At 42.0% G+C, this 22,189-nt stretch overlaps 1 protein-coding gene across 2 annotated transcripts in view; it reads right to left on the bottom strand.

Annotated features, from left to right (window-relative positions):
• Window positions 1-13,650, bottom strand: part of RASGRF2 (Ras protein specific guanine nucleotide releasing factor 2) — a 117,379-nt gene extending 103,729 nt beyond the window's left edge. For both annotated transcript variants that reach the window (XM_044446748.1, XM_044446749.1), the window contains exon 1: window positions 13,366-13,650. In XM_044446748.1, coding sequence (XP_044302683.1) covers window positions 13,366-13,650 — 285 coding nt within the window. The remainder of the gene's footprint in view (window positions 1-13,365) is intronic.
• Between the last annotated feature and the right edge of the window lie 8,539 nt (window positions 13,651-22,189).

Raw genomic sequence — 22,189 nt, 5'->3', positions numbered from 1 at the left:
ATTCCCCCGCCTGTAGCCACCATTTAAGACACACATATCAAGCCATTTTCCTAAATATGCACTATAGAAAAAAAAGCCTTGTATTGCCATATCGTTTGCTCCATTTATCCCATCTCCTGCTCGAAATAATTCAAGGAGCATTATCCCCTCTGCTTAATTTTCACAACAACTCTGTGATGTAGGCTGAAAAAGAGAGTGACCAGCCAAAGGCCACCCACAAGTTGCATGGCTGTGTGGGTTTTGAAAGCCAGCTCTTGTTGGGGGAAAAAATCAGCATTCTAACCCATACTATTCACTGCATTATGCCCCCTTGTAAATATTTATTTAGGCATCTCCTGCTTGGCTTTTTGGACAAATAAACTAACTCAGAGCTGCTTATGAAAGACAGTGACATTTGAGTGACTAGATAGTTCAAAATGAATGTCTTGCATCTCAGATGTAATAATGTTACCTGAATTAGCCAGCAAATGAGATGTGTCCATTGGAAAGTGGTCTAGCAATCTCAGTTCAGCAATTTACCTTAATTGCCAATAACACTGCTTAGAAAACCACAATGAAGTTTACACTTATCAGAACATAGGCAACCCTGAGAAGATGGGATTTCAAGGCAGGAAGGAAAGTCTGCAGGTTTGATTAGCATCTTCATGTGTCATGGTGTGTAAAATTTATTCAACATTAATATTCTCTGGTCAGTTTAATAAATGCACAATCAGCCAAAACATGGAAATATGATCATCAGATGTATACAGTGGGGTTTCAGAAAACAGTGGCATGGACTCAACAAACTCCTTCTAAGATCATTGCAGCTTTAATGACTGGCTGACCTGGTTCAGATGACTTGACAATTTACCATGATTTGTCATTGTTGGGCTGTTGTTGTGCAAACACAGTCTAGATCACCCAGAGTGGGGTTTTTTTTTTTTCTTCCAGTGACCCACTCTGAGAACCCATGGACTGTCTAGAGTTGCTCCCATCCGTGGTGAATCGTGCTGTCTGAACCAAAACAGCATGATCTCACCATGGGTGAGACCCAACGGTGAGTGAGCCACTTGGAGAGAGCAGCAGCACACACCAAGTGGCTGCCAGGTGAATCCTGGTAACGGCAGCCTCCAAAGTACCCAAGTGGCACTCTGGACCTGCTGTCAGAAGCTCTCCATGCCAGCGAGGCCATGGATCAGCCATCCTTGCCAGAAGATCAAGAAACAGTGTTTCAAGCCACCAGAACGGATGGCCATTCTGCTTTTTTACCAAGGATGCATGCAAGAGGAAGACTGTCCCAGCCATTTCTTTAGCAATGGGAAAAGAAAGGCTTAAATTTAAAACCTTCGGTAGACTGTGGAAGTGGTTAAGCATTCTTCTTCCTATCCAGTTCTGCTTGCCTCCATAAACAGCTTGTTAATTTGGCCCACAAAAAGTGAATAGGCTCAACATTTCTTCATTCAACTTATGCCTACCCAACCTGCTTTTCTACCCAAGAAGTAAAATATATGGGGACACAAGGACAAAAAGTATCCAAGATAGATCTTTGAGCAAACAATCTTCTAGAAATGATATGACTAAATATCTCCTACTCTTTTATTCATTTGGACCAATGTACTAACTGATTAATAAATAAATAAATACACCTCGGGGAGAGAAGTACCGAGAAGTTCTACTCTGAGAAGAAACAAAATATCATCTTATTTATTAATTAGATTTATATCATGCATTTTTCTTATAATGAACTCAAAGCCGCTTAAATAATTCTCCTGCTCTCAGTCTTATCCTCACAACAACAACTAAGTGAGGTAGGTTGGGCTGAGAGTCTGTGACTGGCCCAAAGTCACCCCGTTGGCTCCATGGCTGAGCAGGGACTAGAACCCAGATTACCTGAGTCTTAATCCTGCACTCTTAGCCACTACACCACACTGGTTCTTATCCAGATCTATTCAATTCATACTATGCTGTCATGCAGATATCAAGTACATTGCTAGTACCGTTTATAGAACAATAGTGGCAGAACATTTGTGCAAGCAAGCCAAGTCACACACTGTATACGAAGGGAAGGGAAGGGAAGGGTTTACGGAAAGATGAACAGTAGACTCTCTACATGTTCACTCACAAGTGAATCCTACTATGTTCAGTGGGACTTCTTGTGTGCCTTCGAATCATCTCTGACTTACAGAGAACCTATGAATGAAAGCCTCCAAAATGTCCTGTCCATGGTATCCCTGCTTAGCAGTTCTAAAGTCAAGGCTGTGGCTTCCTTTATGGGGTCAATATACCTTTTATTTGGTCCTCATTTTCTTCTGCTGCCTTTGACTTTCCCTAGCATGATTGCCTTCTCAAAATCTGTTCAAAGTATGCTAGTCTCAATGGGACTTACTTCGGAGTAAGTGTGCATAAGATCGCAACCCATGTAATGGCTTTTATCTTGGAGGATAAGGTTATCAATGGCTACAAGTCAGGGTGGTTACATATTACATCCAGTAGAAGAGGCAGCATGTCTTTTTATGCCTGTTGCTGGGAAATGTCGGCAAGGTGTATTGCACTCCTGTCTTCAGGCATCTGGTTGGCCACTTTGGGAACGAAATGTTGGCCTAGACAACACTGTTTTACTGATTCAGATCTTTGGCATGTTGAGGTCATCTGCTATTGAAGGGGATGTAACTGGCTAGGCAATTGCTGCTTTCCTGTTGAGTTTATAACTTTTTCTTTTTATGTTCTAACAAAGGTGTTGTTTTAACCTGTATTTTATTATTGTTAGCTGTTTTGAATGTTATTTTTTCTGGATGGGTGGAGTATAATTTAATAATACATTAAAAAACCTTTGATTTAAACCAACACTGCTCTTTTTCAATAAGTACCTGAATGATTTTCTGTGTTACAAGTTAACAAGTTCTGAATGTTTCTATACTGAATCTGCTTTTATAGTTAAGACAAAAAATAGCCAGGATTTGCTTCTTTATTTTAATGTTAAACTACTGGAACTGTTATAAAAGGGATAAAATACAAAAATAAACACATACCATAAATTTCAGCATGATAAAAATAGTAATATATTTTAAAGACTAGATAACAAAAGTATTTTTTGTGTAGCACAAAAAGAACAGTACTAGAGAGAGGCACTGAGGTTAGAATTGTACAAGCAGGGTGCCACCACTAAGAAATCTCTTTCTCTCCTTGCTACCCTCCATGCCAGGGGTCCTCAAACTTTTTCACCAGGGGGCCAGTTGAAAGATGCCATGCTGGGCACGGGCCGGAGAAGTGGTACCGGCAAGGCACATGGGCCAGCAAGTCGGCGGGGGTGGGGCGCACGGGCATGGTGGGGCGAGGCGGGGGCATGCCACAGTGCAGTGGTGGGCACGCGAGGCAGCGTCTTGCTCACTTGGGGGTTGTTTTCTCTGAGTGAGGCCAAAACGATCTCTGCGTGAACAAGTCGTTGCGTCCCCGCGCGTGGGGTGAGGGTGAGTGGCGTGCGGTGTGCGCAGCGAGACCAAAACCTCAGGTGGGCCAGATAAATGGGCATGGCAGGCCGAATCCGGCCCGCGGGCTGTAGTTTGAGGACCCATGCTCCATACCATAGATGGAGGCCCTGAAATACTCTCAGGTGTTTGACTCCGTGGTGTTATCTTGTCCACTTCCCTACACATTTAGCAGATCTATGATCTCCATGTCTTCCAGCTCAGGTTATTTAATTCACCACCTGTAGAAAACATGCTCAAACTTTCCTTTGTTTCTAATCATGATGACCCTCTCATGTATCTTCCATGGATTTCTTCTTTTTTTTCTTCTTCTTCAGGTTCATTAAAAGTTAAAACTATCCAACTTAAAGCTTTGTTCATATTATGTTTTAATTAATCATGATTAAAATTCCAGGGATGCTAGTTCTTTGGACTTTTAGGAGACTATTAAGAAAGTACATTTTTGTTTATTTCTTTTCTGTTTTAATTCATTTACTTTTCCAATAAATGTTGTTGTTGTGGCTGCTGCTGTTGTTGTTTTAAAACACACACTTTTATACTATCATTAATGACACCACAGTGGCTGACACTGCAAAGCAGGGAACAGAGAATCAGGAAAAGAACACTTTTCTGCAAAATGCTTTATTATTAGATGTTGTATATACCTTCTAGTTTCCTTGTCTGGTAGCAATTTTGAGACTACTTATCTAAAAGCTCCCTCAGTTCAATGCACATATTTGGTTATAATACTAGAAACCAGTCTGATCAGCCTTCCCTCTCCCTCAGGCCCTCCAATCTCCATTTGCAACATTTTCAGTGGCACAAACATAGAAGCCATTAGGTCTATGAAGAACTAGTCCCCAGAGTTAAAAAGGGATAAACAGCAAAAGGTTGTCTCTCTCAGTTTATTTTTAAACTGCTCTTCACCTTTCAATAAGGTTAACCCCTCCCTTTCTGCCTCTCTTTATTGTTATATATGTTTAACTTGAAGCCTTTTTACCACTTTAAAATGAATTTATTTTTAATCTTTAACTAACGTTTTAATTCAGTGACTAGGGTAATATGACATGACAACCCATTGTGGCTTGATGTGTTCTGCAAACCAAGACCAGTTTTGCCAGACTGGCTTGTCCATGGGCAACAAGCCCCCTCAACAACCCATGGAATGTTTTAGGTTTCTTGTACCCATGATGGGTTGTCATGTTGTCCAAATGAACTATTGACTAACTAGGAAGCCTCATGGCGAGAGTGGCAAAACAGCCTTGCATTTTTTACTTTCAAGTAACTCTTAGTGGCTTCCTTCCCGTAGTGATCACAAGCCTCTTCAGGCTTGTCACAGCATTTTTGGTTTCTTTTTTCACTTTTTAATGAGAGACATGGGGAAAGTTGGTTGGCAAGTAGATATGTACAAGTATTTCCTTTGAAGTAGCCCAGTGGATTCTAAGAGGGCCTACCAGTGATTGTCTAAACTTTCTTTTTAAAACACATGCAAATAATGTATAAACAATTACATTCTAGTTGAATTATCACAGTCGTGAGATGGCAAAAGTTTGATGCTTCAGCTGGAGCAAGGTCCAGCGAGTGCTTGCTGCAAAGGGGCAACAGGTACCAAGCTTAGGTATCGCCCAGAAGAAAGTTCCAAATACATTTTATTCCTTTGAGGTTTTTCTCCCAGTCAATGGGTTTGTAGGAAGAAAAAGATGAGGAAGGCCTCAGGCACTCCATCTGATATGTGAGCAAACAATGCTCCTGCTCTTCCTCCCATCAGATCCTTGCTGCCTGTAACAGCTCAGGCTACAAGTGAATTGCCCAGCAGCAACGGGCTAGGCAGATCTCTGCAGGGTCAAGCAACATTCAACTAAGCCAGATAACAGAGGTCCAATTAGCTAATTTTAGACTCTGGAATTAATGAAAATAATGAGCAGCCTGCAGAAGAAAAGGTGAGTCTTCCCTCTCATTTAGAAGACCACACTCTGTTAATGGAGCAAGTCCAAAGGTCTCCTGAGTTTCTGAGTTCAGAGGGAAAAACAAGCTTTACTGGGATGTCCCTACAGTTGAAGATCCAGCACCACGTGGGCCCCTCATTAAGACCACCCAAGACTTCCCAAATAAGCCAGGAATTACATTTAATGGCTTCAAACGAGACAAGATTCAGAAGCTAGTTTTAACCCATTGTTTCATATCCTGGCTTGCATGGAAACAATTAACCACAGTTTACTGGTTCTAACATACGGGAAAGCCATACTTAACTGTGGCTTCCTTGCCTGTTTCCACACTTGCATAATACTTCATGCAAAGGGGCCATGTATGACTGTTCAAAGCTCTTACGTAACCTACCATATGAAGTTAGGATTTGATTCAACAAACTGGGCCATGGCTAGTGCAAGCTTGTCTACATGCTGTGGTGTCTTTCCAGCTGAAATCAAGTTCTGAAATCACTGGCAGCATTCACAGGCCACTTTAAGCTAGGAATTATAATTATAATTAACCTTTCCTAAACCCCAGTGGGCATGCAGACCTCTGGTTCCTGATTGTTGTATGAGTAGGCATGGATAGTTTAGAATTATATTCAAACACATGATTATGTTTTATTGTACTCAAATCAAGGTTTATAAACCAACAAGAAAGCCTGTTTTCAAGCTGGTTTGTGATCCTTGTGTATCTGACCCACCATAAATCATCTCAGGTTCATACATAACACTTAGTTATCCATGTCTGTTTTCCTTTCCTGCTTGTACAAGAAAAAACCAGGAGCAAACAAGCTGAGTGTACCATCATGTAGCTTATGCATAAACTAGGATTCTTAAGTTAAAGTGATATATACACAAAGCTGGATTGCAAATCACAGTTTGCTAAATGTGCCTTTAAGTTATGTCTCAGCTCACACACCATTGACAAACACAGCCATTTTTCCATTTTTGAACAGGCCGCTGCACCAGGAGATAGGATTTAATTTCCAAGTATGTGATGAAGCATTATATTTATGAATTTACAAAGCTGTACCATGGATTTTGACCTCCGCATGGCAGTGCAAACAGTAACCCTGCAGAATGTCTGAACAGCCTTCATTTTGCAGAATGGAACTCTGCCTCCATTTCTCACTATTGGCAAACAACACCTCTTCCAACTACAACATGTTCGGAAAGAGTTCAGAAAACTAAATAACTGTTACCTGTATTTAAATTGTGTAAAGCTTGGTTGTTTTGCTGAACCTATTATCTTTACCCTCCCTGTTCCAAACAAAAAGCTGTGCCCTCTAGGCATTACCAGTGGCTGCCCAGTTCCTACAGACTGTACGCCACAAAGCAGCATGGTGTGTGAGGTGATATATGAATGCTGCCAGGGCATGCAACTGTTCTGCCGTGTTGATGTATGCCTGCTCACACATAAACCCCACTGAGTTCAGTGGGACTTACCTTGAGCCACCTGTATGCTGGATTGAAGCTTTAAATGTCACTTCAAATGACACTTTAAAATGATTAATTACAATAGTCAGGTGAATTACTAATATATGCAAACTAACCTGATGATGAATTTTGCTATGCTCCCCATTTCCCCAACCAGTGAGAACTTTTCAGGGTTTTTTTATGGGGATGACTCACTAGACATCTATGGTTTGTTATCGTGTTTGATTTACTTACAAATATGCAAGCAGACCATTGATGGAAGCACTCATCAAACAGACATCTGGCAGTTAATAAGTCTTCAACTTCAGATCAGATGCAATTCCTTTTATGGTAAATTGCTTGTGTTTCACTTGAACTTTCTCTCTGAAGAACCATAAGCAACTTACTATAGCAAGATTTGCATTAAAAGGGTGTGACGGTACCTACAGTTTAGGAACCAACACAGAATTCTATGCTTTAAAATAACATTACTAGTATGGAAAACTGCATTTATCTATTTAGATTGCATGCAGAACATTTTTAAGCCATGCATATTAGATGCATCTTCCTCTTCTGATATTGTTCTTTCGCAAGCCAAAAGAAAGTGTGAGGTTCAGGAGTAATGCTGGATTTGCTTAGTAGTATTTCCCTACTTAGACTGGTTAGACTAACTTCCAAGAAAACATGCACAGCCTGGACTACATGTTAGCATGCACAGGATCATTTCTAGGAGATATCTGGGATATCAGTTTCAGTTTTGGTAGTAGACAGAGGTATTAATGTTGTGTGCATGTGCCCGGGGAAGATTCCCAGGTGCACACAAGAAGCTGAGCGTTTTGGTGGGACTGATAACTCAGAGTATTAGGATGATGGGGAGTTGGCTGAACCAGATGGGGCTCCAAGCTTAAACTCTGATAGCAGAATTGTTGTTGCAACGGACAGGCCTGCAGCTGCAGATCCAGTCTCAGTACCAGTCTGAGCCTGCTCTGGAAGAAAGTAGTTCAAGGATACTCATGCGGCCTAGTCCCCTTACCTGTGGGAATGAAGGAGAAGACAGACAAAAACATCCAGGGGAGGAGACTTGGAATTGGGTCGTCTCTTGGATGGAGAACAACAGCCTCCTGAGGAGATGGAGCCAAGGGCCCGGCCCCACAGCTGCAGGCAGGCCCAATTAGGGGCTCAGAGTACAGGAGCACCCAGTTCCACAGCACCCCTCCTTCTAGAGACAGACCCTGAAAGGTTCATAAGCGTAGCTTTGGGTAAAGGAGAGCAGAGAGGGTTCAACTTCTTACTTTGTGTATGCTCAGATACTTTTGTATGTTTAGACTTCTGTGTAGAATAAAGACACAGGAAGTGCTAGAAAGTCTGTCTCACTGGGGAGGGAACACCTAGCTCATGATGGCATGTCCGTGGCATTTCTCAGCTGCTCCATCTCCCTCTGATGATTTTTATTAAATGAAAATAAACAGTTTCATTGCAATTGCCCTCTTCCCCTGTATTTTCATGCTGTTCTCCCTACTTCCAAAAGTAAATAAGGAGATGGAAACATCACTCAGCTAGTGGAAATGAAGCAAACAATGAACCATCTGCTGCTAGGGAGCAGAGGGCAGTCGAAATCGAAGGCTGGAAGCAACTGCTTCTGTGACCACTCTTGCCAGAGGAGTCTATGATGTTTCCATACCAACCATGATAAAATGCATATCCTGGGTGCAGAAAACTGGAGAAACCTTAGAAAAGCCAATTGATTCTCTCTGTGGTTTCAGAAAACTAATCCTACCATGAAAGAACTTCAGAACTGGTTCCCGACAACACAACGGACACCCATTGGTGAGACTGCACCATGGCTTATGAAACGTGCCAACTGTGATCACTGTGGCCACACCTGAATTTAGCCCCAAACCTGATTTCAGTGCCAGAGTTTAGGCCTAAAGTATATCAAATCATAATGAAGAGAGTGATACCATTACTTTTAAACACTGATGCAGACACTAGTTTCCACAAGACCTTGTTAATGGTACCAAGATGATGGAATAAACAATAGTGCTGGACTTGGCAACTACTAGTGAGGCCATTAAAAATATTTTCCTTTTCTCAAAATACATGTTCCATTTGCTTTGAAGGAGAAACACTGTTGTAACCAACATCTGAGTAAGATAAGGTACAATTAAATGAAGAGGCTGCGTTCCTCACACACCCCTTTTATTTTCACCAACAAAACACTGAGTTAGATTAGGCTATGACCCTATACAACCAAAAACTACATTGATGTATTAACTTGCTTTAAAATCAAAACAGGAGAACTACACCAATTCCTTGTAGTGCTGTTCCTAACCAAATGCTAGAAATGTGTGAGCCATGAAGAAATAAAACACAGAGCTTAAAGCAAAAAGGCTTTTCTACAAGCAATATTATGTTGCAGTAATTACCCTGTGTAATATTCTTACAACAGATTTGCAGGGTTGCTGATTTTTTCAGTGGTTAAACACTTTTTCATAACACTTTATACCTTTTTCTTCATTTCCAGCTTGCTATACTGACACACACCTTACATTTCAAGCACCTTATGAACTAAATTCACATGCAAAACTGAAGTCTAAATAATGAGAAAACACTTCTCCCACCTTCAGTACTGCTGCCCAGTGGTCTTTAAAAGAGTATATCATACTATGTTCAGAATAGGTGTTCTTAATACAGATCACATAACGTGATGTGCTGGAGTGGGGCCTGCAGTTGATCTAGAATCTGATCAAAACAGGTCTGGAAGGTTTGTGCCTATTTAACCTATGGAATAGCCAAATCGGTGGCAGCTATCTTTGCTGCTGTTCTCAAAGGAACGCAGGTAGGAAATAGGTTACTCCTGCCTAGCTGCTAGAGCAAGACAGCAAGAAAGGAAGCTGGCAACTTCTCTGTGAACATTTAACAAAAGAAAGAAGGCAGGTTCAGAGGTATCACACAAGTTAAAGCACCAACCCAGAAGGACCAGCTGGAGGAGCCCTGTTTGTTAGTCAGAACTTTAGGAGAAGGGCTATCAAGGTCATTTCTTCGTTTTTAAGCCAATTATTGAGACAACAACCCTGTAAAGTAGGTTGGCATGAAAGTCTGTGACCGGCCCAAAGTCACCAAGTGGGTTGCAGCTTTCATTCCAGTGGTAATCAGGTAGCCTGATGATCCAATCGGGGCTCATCCAGCTGGTCTGATGATTACTCTGGCTTGGCTCATTATTCTGAGCATCTTTTCTCTCCACACAGGCCAAGCTGCTTGCAGGCAGCTAGATGGTCCGCTTGAACCTCTACTTAAACCTTCAGGTTATGGAGCAGCATAGAAATGGAGTTAAACAAACAAACCCCATTTCCTTTCTGGTAGCCTCCAAGTCATCTGCCCTGATATTTGGCATTACATAGCTGGCATTATTAAATTGAAAACATATAAGCGGTGTTTCCTTGGGACATATATAATGCATATGCAGTAAAGTCATTCAAGTCTTCTCTCTGCCAAGAAAACTATCGAAGTGATGATGAGCGCAAAGCTGCAGCATTATCCATACTTATGGGCCATGTATAGTTAGAGCTGCATGGCAATTCTGTCTTATTTATCACTGATGCTGAGGCACAGAAGGTGCAAGAGCATCACTAAATCAGCATCAGTGGACATCTGTTGCCAGTACAATATCATGAATCATGTTGTTAAAGCAATATAATAACCATTGCAAATAATATGTGCATTGTATCATGTGACAGAGAGCTGGTCCCAGACAGTGCAATTCTATGCAAATGTGTCTGAGAGTAAGCCCTATCTCAGTAAAACGTGCTTCTGAAAAAGTCTACTTAGGAATACACTATGATCCAAACTGATTATGGAAAATATCACTTAAATCCAGAGGACCTAGTTCCAATCATAGAGACTACATCGTAAAACAAATTTTGTTTTTCGTAAGGTTTTCACTAACCATATTTCTTAAACAAAAGCAGAAGACATCAAGAGCAAATGAAAGGTTTGTCTTATCTAAGACAGAAGGTAAGATATATTTCCTGCTCTGCATTAATCATTCCAATAAGCAAGCATTAATACATAGCAGTAAATATAATTTTACCTGTGGGTTTAGATTAGAAGCTCACTACAAAACCAGATTATGCACCAGCTAAGTATATGTATGCTCAGATTCAGCTAGGTAAATATGAAAGGAGTTACACCTTACAAAATGGGGGAAAATGTTAAATTATAAGGCTATTTACTTAGTCCCCTTGATTTCAATAAGTGTGCACAGGAATGTTGCATTATCATATAACACACTTGAAGAGGAAAACCTTGGGAGTTATAGGTGGCCTATAAATATGTGTCTAAATAAATAAGAGATGCTTTACAAATGCAGTTCTCCTAGCATGATTTGCTTTCATAATAGGTTAAAATGGTGGAAAGATTTCTGAAGCACTTCAAGATTTTATTTTTACTTATTTTTCAAAAAAGTCAGAAGCTTAAAACTGAAAAAGGGCCCCTCCCACACCACTTTTTTTTTTTTTTTCTCTTTTTTTTTTTTTGAGAATGAAAATCCAACACTCCCTACCTGACTGACACAGGTTTGATCTCACAAGTCAAGGAGAAATGATTCAACACCTACTAGATTCCTTCTCAGACTGAAAAATACAGTGAAAACAGGGCCATCAAATCTGATGTCTCCTACAGTGCTTTCCCAAGAAACAAGGATCAAATATCTTATCCTTAAGTACTACTCTTTCTCCTATTTTGCAACATATATCACTTGTAGTTTGCTAATATAATCTGCTTTTGTTTTGTAAGTTTATCAAGCAGAACATAACTGTTAAGAATCCAATTCAGCAGCCAACCTCTTCTACTCAATCAATAAAGATAGATCTTTAGACCTGGAACAGTTCTGCTTTAGGTTCACCTAAGAAATACATTTCTGCCTCCATTACTGAACTTTTCCAATGGCTAAGACACCAAACCCAGTGTGAATCATTGCCTTATCTGGTGGATCCAATGGAGTCTTCAAAAACCCACTGGAATGACCAAGCTCTGATTTCTTACATTGAGAATCCCAATAGTATAACCACAGAAGTGTTTTGGTCTAAATGCAGTATTTATTAGAGTTATGTTTAAAGAAATAAGTCAAATTAAAACTTGCGAGTTGTGCCTGTCAAAATCCAATTAGTTTGGTTTAAACAATACGGTGTACAGATTGTCAGATAAACTGGCTTCATACACAGAACTCCAGATAAGAAGAGTGCAGAAGTGCCAGCTCTATCAGCATCCAATTATTCAAGCTCAATGTTTTGACTGCCTAACCATTCCAACTATTTCATAAAATTTAAATTTGAGTACTCCAAAATATTTTTATTCATCCAAGTTCCAGAGGGTATATTTTTTCACATAAATCAGTACCACAAACTGTATTTGGTCAATTGCAACAACAAAAACCATTGAAAAATATTTAAACCACAGGTTTTGTTGAAAATGTAAGATGGAAAATTAGTACTTTCTAATGTAGATGAGTGAAAGAACTATCCTTGTGAACGCATTTAAAGTGGATGCATTGCCTATCGTGTTCTTCCTGTTCACACAGAAGACCGTATGCCATCTTGCTATTAAAAAGAACAATTTCCAACAGAGGCAAGTCTTGTATCATTCCCTGAAGCTGTATAGTGAGGCTACAAGTGCTGTTCCTGGACGTGTTAAGCCTCAAATGCAGGAATCTATTAGAACAGCCCCCAATTCCATTTTGCTTAGACTCAGTCCTAGAAAAGTCTGGGTGCCAAAGCAATGAAGAACAAAATGGCTCTAGCCAGGCTCAAGGGGCCACGCACATGTAGGAGGGAGAAGGTAAAACAGCACCTGCCCAAGCAGGTAGCCTACGCCCTTGACTGGAGCAATGTTCTATCCACCATGCTAGCCCCCTTTGTCAAAAAGTGTCTGAAATTTATTGAAACTATCAATATACTCAGAATTCTGAAAACTAGCCCAGGTGATTTTCAGGTGCCCTCCTCACTACACCACCACCATTTACAAAACATTGAAGTGCCTTTAGAGAGGGGCTCTCCTTTGTAAGTTGCTTGAAGCCCACTAGTTGGACAACTGAACGCAGCTCAGGCGTGAGGGGCGCAAACGACAAGGCTCGGTGGCCCGGACAGCCGGCAGGACCTACACGAGGTCACTATCTCCTACAGAGAGGGCGGAGGAAGGTGCAAAGAAAGGCATCCTCCACTTTCCCCCAAGAGCGCAAGCCGGAATGGTGCCGTTTAGGACAGGGCTCGCAAAGCGGGCAGTGGCGACCAGCGCGTCGCGCACGGCTTCCCCCTGCTGCCCGGCGCTCGCGGAACGCGGCCAAAGGATCAAAACTTCTCGGAAGAAGAGACTGACAGCCGCGTGCTGTCCTGGCAGCTTCGGCGCCCCATTTCCCCCGACCTCAGGCTCCCGCTCGCGCGCCCGGAGCTCGGCACTCGGGGAGCGAGGCTGCGGGGGGAGAGCTCGGAAGCTTCGTGCTGGGGGGGGGGAGCGGAGGAACCCCGGGGAGGGGCAGCTACCTGCTTGTCCAGCGCCGCGTCCTTGGCGCTGGCGGCGGAGGCGCTCTTCGGGGCCGGCGCCCGCTCGCAGCTGCAGCCCTCCAGCATGTACATGCCCGCGGGCCGGGCGCTCTGCTCGCTCTCGAAGTAGAAGAGCATGTTCTGGTAGAGCGCGAACCACTTGTCATGCCAGCGGCTCGTCTCGGCCGTCTTCTTGCTCAGGTACCCGCGCCTCGTGCCCTCCTTGCGCGCCAGCACGGCCAGGTACAAGGCGTGCCCCTCGTTGTAGCGCACGCTCTTCTGCATGGTGCCTCGACCGGCGCCGGCGGCGTCCACCTGGCTCCCGGAGCCCTGCGGTCCCCCTCCTCCTCAGCGGGAGCGCATCGTCCGGCAGCGACAGGAGCGGCGAGGGCGCCTCATGAGCACGGCTTCTCCTGGCGGCGGAAGCGCGGCAGAGCAGCGGCAGCCAGGCGCACGGCCGCTCCGCTCCGTGGCGCGCCGCCGCGGGCCGTCGCGTCGGCGCTGTCCTCCGTCCTGAGCGGCAGTGATGGTGGCGTCGCCGCCCCTGGGCGCCCTTGCCGGGCTCCGGAGCTTCAAACGCTGGCAGACCGCGAGCTCCTCAGCTTCCCCTGGGCGCCCGGCTCGTGCCGAGTCCCTAGCCAAAGGCTGTCCTTTACGCGCTCTGCGCCCAGAAAAGTTCTGCGAGGGGTGTTTTTCTGATGGTTCTTCTCGAGGACCGGCGCGCCACGCTCGCGCAATCCCCTCGGTCCCCTTCCTACTCCTCCTCCCCCGCCCCGCCAAACTCCGCCAGAAGGGGAAATATCACGTGGGAGATCAGCTGTAATCGGCTTTGAGACCAATTTAAAGAGCAAAGTCTCCGCCACCGTCGCTGCCAGAGCGCACTAACCTTCCCTCAGGGCGCGCGCGCGCTCTCGCCTATGGCAGAGCTCAGCTCCCTCTTCCTCCTCCTCCTCCTCCTCTCCCCCCCCCCCTTTAGCCGGCCGCCTCCGGTGCTCGGGGGGAGGGGCGGTTTATCTCCGGCAGGGGAGCGTGAAAAGAAGGCCAGAGGAGAACAGGCAAGCACAGATTTCCACACGGCTTGGGCACGGTACAGGAAGCGGTCCCCTACGGACTCCAACGGGCGGTCCCCTAGCAGGAGCGCGTCGATGTAAGGGCAGAGAAAGAACAGAAAGCCGAATAAAGCTCGGAAGTTAAGCGGACAGCTCAGCGCGCTTCCAGACGCCAGCGCTGCGTTCCCCACTGTGGGATTAACATGGACGGAGAGACAACACAAAATGCCCGCAGATGCTACCAGGCGGAAACGCGGGGCTTGCCAGAGATTTAGTGGCAGAGCCACTTTCTGATGCCACGGTTAGGTCCTGCACACGCGAGCATTAATAGTGATGAGAGCATTCCCTTGCACGCACGCACTCGCTCGCTTCTTTCCGTTCCTGACAGGACTGCTTTGCCAGTGACAATTACACACCAGGCATAAATTCAACAAGTGGAACCTTTTCCTATCTGGAAATGTACCAAGAGAAGCTTCACCTGTTGAATTATCTGCTTGTTAGGCAGTCGTAGGAAGGAATGGAACTCTGCCAGGAAAAGGAAGCAGCCCTTTTCCCAGCAAAGGATGAAGTGACGAACTCCACAGGTGGACGTTACTTTTATAATGATGCCATAAAGCAGAGAGTACAAAAATCAGGCTAGATGCTGCTGCCATAGGATTGCAAGATGCAGGTCACAAGGCATGACTTTGAGGTAGGTAAACCTCTTGATCCTTTGTCCCAGCAATGCTAGAGTGCCTTCACCATCCTTATGTTTTTTCTTCAGAATAGTAGTGAATAGAGTGATTATGTAACTTCCCTAGCGCTTCCCCCAAAGTACACAAGCCCGTGTTATTTTAGATTTAGATTAAATCTAGGTGTTTGATTAAATAAATCTCAATCAATCATATGCATTTAAGACTGCAAATAGGTACTTATTTAAGATTAAGTCCCATTGAACTCAAGAGGACATACTTCCAAGTACATATGGATAGGATTCTACTCTAAATCACTTCGGGCACAATCCTGGCTGCTTGAGGCATGCATAATACTAAGTATCATGATTAACAGAATGTGCTTGCTTTATTTTTAGTATCCTTAGCTTAAAAAGTGTAGGAATACAGCTCTCTAGTAATATAAATAAATCAAACATTCCCCCTTTCCGGAAACTAGCTTAGAGTTATCTATGATGTTTATGTAAAGGCTGGTTCATGACAGAATAGCTTCCTGATACTAGTGAGATTAAAAACAATAATATATCTCTTATTATTTATACATTTTTGTTGCTAGTTGTTGTAATTATGTATTTCTGTTAACTGCACACTTAAACTAACAACAAAATCCATCAAGAATGGGACTAACATACCCTTGCTGTGATATCAGCTCAGCTCTAAGGTCAGTGGAACTTGCAAGATATCTGCCACATGATCAAACAGATTGGCAAAATCTGAATTGACCAGCTGTTCCAGCTGTTTGCAATTAGAATCTCTGTAGCATTGACATCTCCCTTCACTAATCACTGTGGAGATTGCCAGCTACAGTAACATTGTAGCATTTCAAAAGTAATTTTTGTAGCATTTGCAATCTACCTCATCATGTGCCTTTCCTAGCTCTGGCAACAAGCTACCCATTAAGTTTTTTTCTGTACAATGGTATAATTTCTGTTACCAAATTTTGGGGACAGATGGATCTTCCTTTCCATTTTAACAGGCAACAAAACTCTCACCATTTAAATGGTCCAGTCAAGAATGTGGGTGCAACATAGTTGCTGTATAAAAATAGCTTACTCTGCTTTGTGATTACCTTATAGTCCAAATACTTAAAATCTTTTTTTATCATTGACACTTTGTCCAGTTGCACATATTATCATTTTAAGTGGTACGTTTGTTCATTTTACATAGTTTTGTTTTTGCAGTCTATTTATTTGACACAAATACAGAATAATTAAAAGAATAAACTAAACAGATAGGAACAAATCAGGATGTGGAACAAAACATACAACAGAAAAATGAACCACTGCCCCTTGAATTTGCTATATATGGTTAATGTACTCCACCCCCTTCCCCAAATGCCATGAGGCAGCCCAGATGCTGCACATGCAAATAGGCTTCCATGCTCATTCATTTTGAGGTTAAGATCCATATGCATGTGTAGACACTATGGACACTCCATGCTGTGGAGTTCACATATTCATCAATACATTGGGCATAACCCCCACATTTTATAAAATTCAAACTTGTCTTCAAATTCATATTTGCTGAAATTGACCACTCCATCTCTACCTTCACTGTGAATAATAGTTCCAAAACTGATGTATTTGTCTCCTGATAAATAAAGTGCTTTTATTTTCTCTGTTATAAAGCCTGAATTCCTACTGTAGTGGCAAGCAATGATGGTTGGGGAAGATCAAAAAGAGTACATGCATTATAAAATGTTCCCTGTTCAATTCTTGAGACCCAATTCCAGGTAGAGCTAGAAAAGAATCTAATCTGAAAAGCCCTGGAGAACTGTTGCTAATCAGTGTTGACAATACTAGATAGAAAGGCCAATGGCAGCTTCCTATCCACAGCAATAGACATATTAAAGGACTTGTATGAGCTCCAGAGAACAATGAGAAAAGTGTTCAAATGGACCCTTTCAAGTGGAAAAGATATTTGTACATAATGATAAACCTTGCATGATTCTTAAAGCATGTAAATAATTCTCTAGTATGAGAGAACTGAGATGGTCTGACAACAGAATCCAAAAAGCAACATGTTTGGTATTGCAAAATGTATCAAAAGGAACTTGGTAACTATGGCAACAAAATTAGCACTAAAGCAACATGTTATATCAGGGTGAAATTTCACTACTAATAGTTTATATTCAGCTTGAATGTTGCCCAAGAACAGATATTTGCAGCAACTGTGCTGTTAAGACCTAGTGTTCAAAAATTTAGGCTTGCTTTAGAAGAGAATATTCTGAAGGCCAATTTCAGGCATTTTTATTTTACAGGTGGGAGAGAGCCCACAGACCTGTTGACATAGAATAAGAAAGCAACTGTTGAAAACATTGCTGAGGTACAACACTCCATGAGACAAATACACAACTCTGTTAGAAAACCTGCAGACAGCAGCTACAGAGCTTTGCGATTCATTTTAATTCATAAACCAGATGTAGCTATCATTCCCTATAGTCCCCCAAAGAGAAATATTTAATGTATTATGCAATGGAGAAACTCTCAGAAATATAGCAGGAAACTCTATTTTCCACTGGCTTACATGGCTTTATGACCTTATAATCTTCCTCAAAATAAACTTTCTGTGTCTTAAATGTGACTCAATTGAAAGACAGTCAAATAAATAGTGGATAGCAATTGATTATTCAACCAACTGGAGGATATTGCCTTTGATAAAATGTTGTGATCTGTTTAGTTCTGGATCTGAATTAAAATCTATTATTTTTATGTTCTATTTATTTCTGTGTTACAGTTTAAACCCCTTTCACTGTCCTTATCCATTCACATTTTCAAGGGGGCTAGAGTGTTGCAAAAGCAACACAGAGTCTTATGGCATTTTACAGACAAATGGACACACTATGACATAAGCTTTTGTAGACTGCAGGTGCAGTGGATTACATGACCTGCAGTCCATTAAAGTTTATGCCATAATAAATTCGTTAGTCTTAAATCCATGTGGACCTGTGTTCAAATGAAATGCTAAACAATCATTTGAGATGAGCAGCAGGAAAGAGTCTTTCTTTAGGAGGCTGCAGCATCCTCTATTGAATATCCTGGCAAGAGAAAAACTAACTAGGTCCTCTTCATCAAACAGAGAAGGAGCAACTGCAGATAATTTGTTTCCCTTCTCCCTGCCAGAAGGCATACTTGGTTCCCATTGCCTTCAGGAAAAAAAAAAACAGTAAGCACTCTACACCTTAGCCACCAGCCAGTGGAACAGGCACCTCTATCCAAGCACCCACCCTGGCTCTACTGAATACAATTGCCTGTTTACAGCTCACCCCAACATTCCAGAATTGTCAAACTGATCTTCCCCATTGCTTTTCCCCTCCATTCATCTTTTCTTGTGCTTCTTGACTTTGAGTTTATATGCCTAGCAGCATACTCCCATTCTTATTATTCATTGAAGCTGCTCTGGAAGACAATATTTGGCCAAAAAGAAGGATATAAACATAATAAAAGTAAATAGGTTAGGTTACATCCATGGGCTTATGAGTTGTCATTCCCTTTTCCTTTGGTTCGGCTGTGATTGGAAGCATTTGCTTATATGTGGACTCCCCATGGTTATTGTTTGGTCCTCACCCAGATAATCCCTGCTTAGTTGTAATTGGACTTTTCCCCCCACTCCAAACGAGGCATTTTCAGTCATTTCAAACAAGCCTGGTAGATGCTCCTGGCTTGTTTAGAAAGACAGTAGAGAACACTGTCTGGAGTTCTTGCTTCCACCTTACTTAGACACTGGTTAGTTGAAGATGGAAGGAAATTCCTGAAGTCTTATAGTTGGGCCAAAGAGTGTGGGGGGGGGGGGTCTGAATCCAAGTTTTGTGCATGTAAAAGACAGTTTACGTTACGTTACATTATGTTACGTTACGTTCAAACCAGACCTGTGTTTGGTTTGTTGCTGCATAGATTAATGGCGCAGTAAATAATCCAAAAGGAATCAACTGTAGTGATTGTCCAGCAGATCCATCCAACTAGCAGATGTGTATAAATGGTTCATGACATGGAATAGATGCCCTGAGGCTTGAATTTGAAGTGGCCAGTAGAAGGTTGCTTGTTCATATGAAGATACATGCACCTCTGCTGCACACCGAGAGATTAGAAAATTCCCCTCCACTTCAGAGCTAATTTGGTATATATCATTCAGTGGGTAGGGGCAACAAGTTAAGCTGTTCTTTGGAGAAAGACTATAATCATGGAATTTTTGAGGGTATGTCTAAAACATGGATAGTCATGTACAATATTCCCAGGATCACCTTGTTCTTCAGAAAGCGCTTCAAAGTCCAGATGTGTACTTTGTGGCATAACCTGACCCCATTACAAATATCAGACTTTGTTAAGAAAAAAAGTTGTATAATAGTAAGGGTTTTACAGCCATGGATCAATGCATTTCAGTATGCCTAGGGTATTGATAGCTAGGTAAGGATAGATATAACATTAACATGTGGAATATCTTGATTGCTAACAAATATTGAAAATGTGTCTTTCTCTCTTGGAGGTGAAACTGCGGGAAATCTGTTTATTACATTTAATTTAAATTTGGTAGGCATGCAAGGGACCAATTGGCCGTACTTCTGGCAGGTATTTTCTCTGAGCTTGTTATTATGTGTCAAAAGAAATCGCCGACTTTTGGTAACCCTATCAATTAAAGCCCTCCAATATGTCATGTCCAGGTCTACTCAGCTCTTCCAAATTCAAGGCTGTGACTTCCTTTATGGATTCAATCCATCTCATATTTGGTCTTCCCTTTCATCTTCTATCTTCAACTTTCCTCAGTATGATGGTCTTGCCTTCTCCGGTCTTGTCTTCTCTTGATGTGTCCAAAGTATGATAGCCTCTGTTTTGTCATTTTTGCTTCTAGGGAAAGCTGTTACTTGATTTGATCTAGGAACCACTTGTTTGTTTTTCTGTCGGTCCAGGGCATTCACAAAACTCTCCTCCAGTATGCATCAATTTTCTTCCTGTCAGCTTTTTTCACTGTCCAGCTTTTGCAACCAAAAATTGCGATTGGCAAAACAATAGTTTGAATGATCTTGACCTTGATCTCCAGTAAAACATCCTTGCACTTCAAATGGTTTGGACAACTCCCAGTGTTGTGACCATTGCGAATGCTGGCTAGGACTGATGGAAAGGAGTACTACAATCAAAATGTCTCTCTGTATATGCAGGGTAGAGAATTACTTACATCTCCAGACATCAGTATCAATAATAAAGTTACATATTCAGTGCAAGCATGACCGACAACCTTTTTCTTTTACATCACTGAACCTGAATTATAGGTCTTTTTCAGGGTCTGCACTGATGGTCACAGACATTACATTTTGGTCCCTTATGAATGGCATGGCATTTCTGCAATAAGACTACCTTTATGTAGAACAGTAATAAATATCTTCAGATGAAGTCTGACCTAATCCCATAGTTCCAGTTAGTTTTCTTTTAATGTATATTATCTTCAGTGTTTGTAGTTTTCTTTCTAAAGGTTGATGTCACTGGTGTTTAGTCAGGATTATAGAATATTATAGTTATTATTTATTATTGTAATTATTTTAGAGTATTCAGCTTACCCATATTGCAGAACTAAACAAGTTTTCTACCCAAGGGTATGTCTTAATGTTTCTCTGTTATTCATCCGTAATGCAAGCTGACAAGCACTATAACTGGGAGGAATGAAAATGAGGGTTCTGGATTAGAGGTTGTCATTTTATAGAGAGATATACAGGAAAAAAATGATAGAAGAGTTAATACTCAAAAATCCTTTTGTCAAAATAAAAAGATAGACTAGAATGAAAAAAGGGTGCTGTCAGACTGGGAACATAATTCAGATTAATTAAGTTCTAAACAAGGGTGTATACATGTGCTTTTCTGGAAGAAAACTGTTCAACCCAATCTACTACTTAAAAGGCATGCTTTCAAAAGGCATTTACATGGGATTAATGCAGAAGTTGGATGGACATGAGCATTTGAATGTATACAATCATGCCATTAAGAAAAATGAAGGGTAGATAAATGAGACCAACACTATGATGTGCATTTGGGAACTCATTCTGTACCCAGGGATTCCTGCATGATTTCATATGAAAAGAAGAAATGATTAAAAGAAGAGTGAGACGGTAGATGAAAGTAAGTTGGAAAAAAGTTCAACAGGATCATACTGATTTTAAACCACCATAATAGAACACACAGTAGTTTTACAGACCTAAGGAATTCCCAGAGTACTCAGGAGTATATTATTTCATAATTTAACAGGAAAAAGGTGTAACTTCTACCCTAACAGGACCTATGCTCAGTGAAATCTAGGATCTATGGAATACCAAGGACAGTTGAACCAGTGCAAAATGCTGGATGTGTGTGTGTTGTTTTTATTTTTAAAGGAAGGGCAATCAGGTGTGTTGCCTTCTTCTATTTGCTTGGAAATGCAGGTTTTTAGTGAAGGAATACATACCATGAAACTAAAATACTTCTCTTCACTATAAGGCCAGCAGGGCTGCACCAGTGTCTACCAAGAGGCCAGAGGCTACATCTAGACAAGGATGCACATGCCAGCGTAAGCAGGGTGTATAACTTCTCTGAGGCCATCACCAGGTTGGAGAAACTTTTCCTCCTTGTAGGTAACCAGGAGAGAATCACCCAACATCAGTTTGTAATAGTATCCCAGACACCAAGCCTCAACATGTCTACACAGAAGTAAGTAAAGGACATAAGTCTCTATATATGCATACGCTACTGCTACTGAATCAGTAGCACTTTCAAATAGTACTCCAAATACCAAGCCTAAAATGCTTAAGCAATCATGAACAGCATGACCACTGACAAGTATGCAGGACAAGCCTCAGCAGTTTGCTCCTCAGAGCATGTCCCCTCTCCCCTGCATGGAAAAGCTCTTATGTCCAGTCAGCAGCTGGTCAGAGATAAGAAGTTTTGATGATAAATTACACACCCTGAAAGTATAACCTTCAGTGATCTAGTAGAAAAAGCTGTCAGCCGTTTTTCCCTGCTGGTGGGTGCATCAGCTGGACAGTCGGTAAAAGTAGACATGGTGTTTCTGACTCCATGAACAGCACCCTTCCACACTTCTAGAACT

Source organism: Varanus komodoensis, unplaced genomic scaffold (genome assembly GCF_004798865.1).
Source record: "Varanus komodoensis strain SLA01 unplaced genomic scaffold, ASM479886v1 scaffold5, whole genome shotgun sequence".
NCBI lineage: Eukaryota > Metazoa > Chordata > Lepidosauria > Squamata > Varanidae > Varanus > Varanus komodoensis.
Note: the sequence above shows the minus strand (reverse complement) of the source record. Positions and strands in the feature narration are given on the sequence as shown.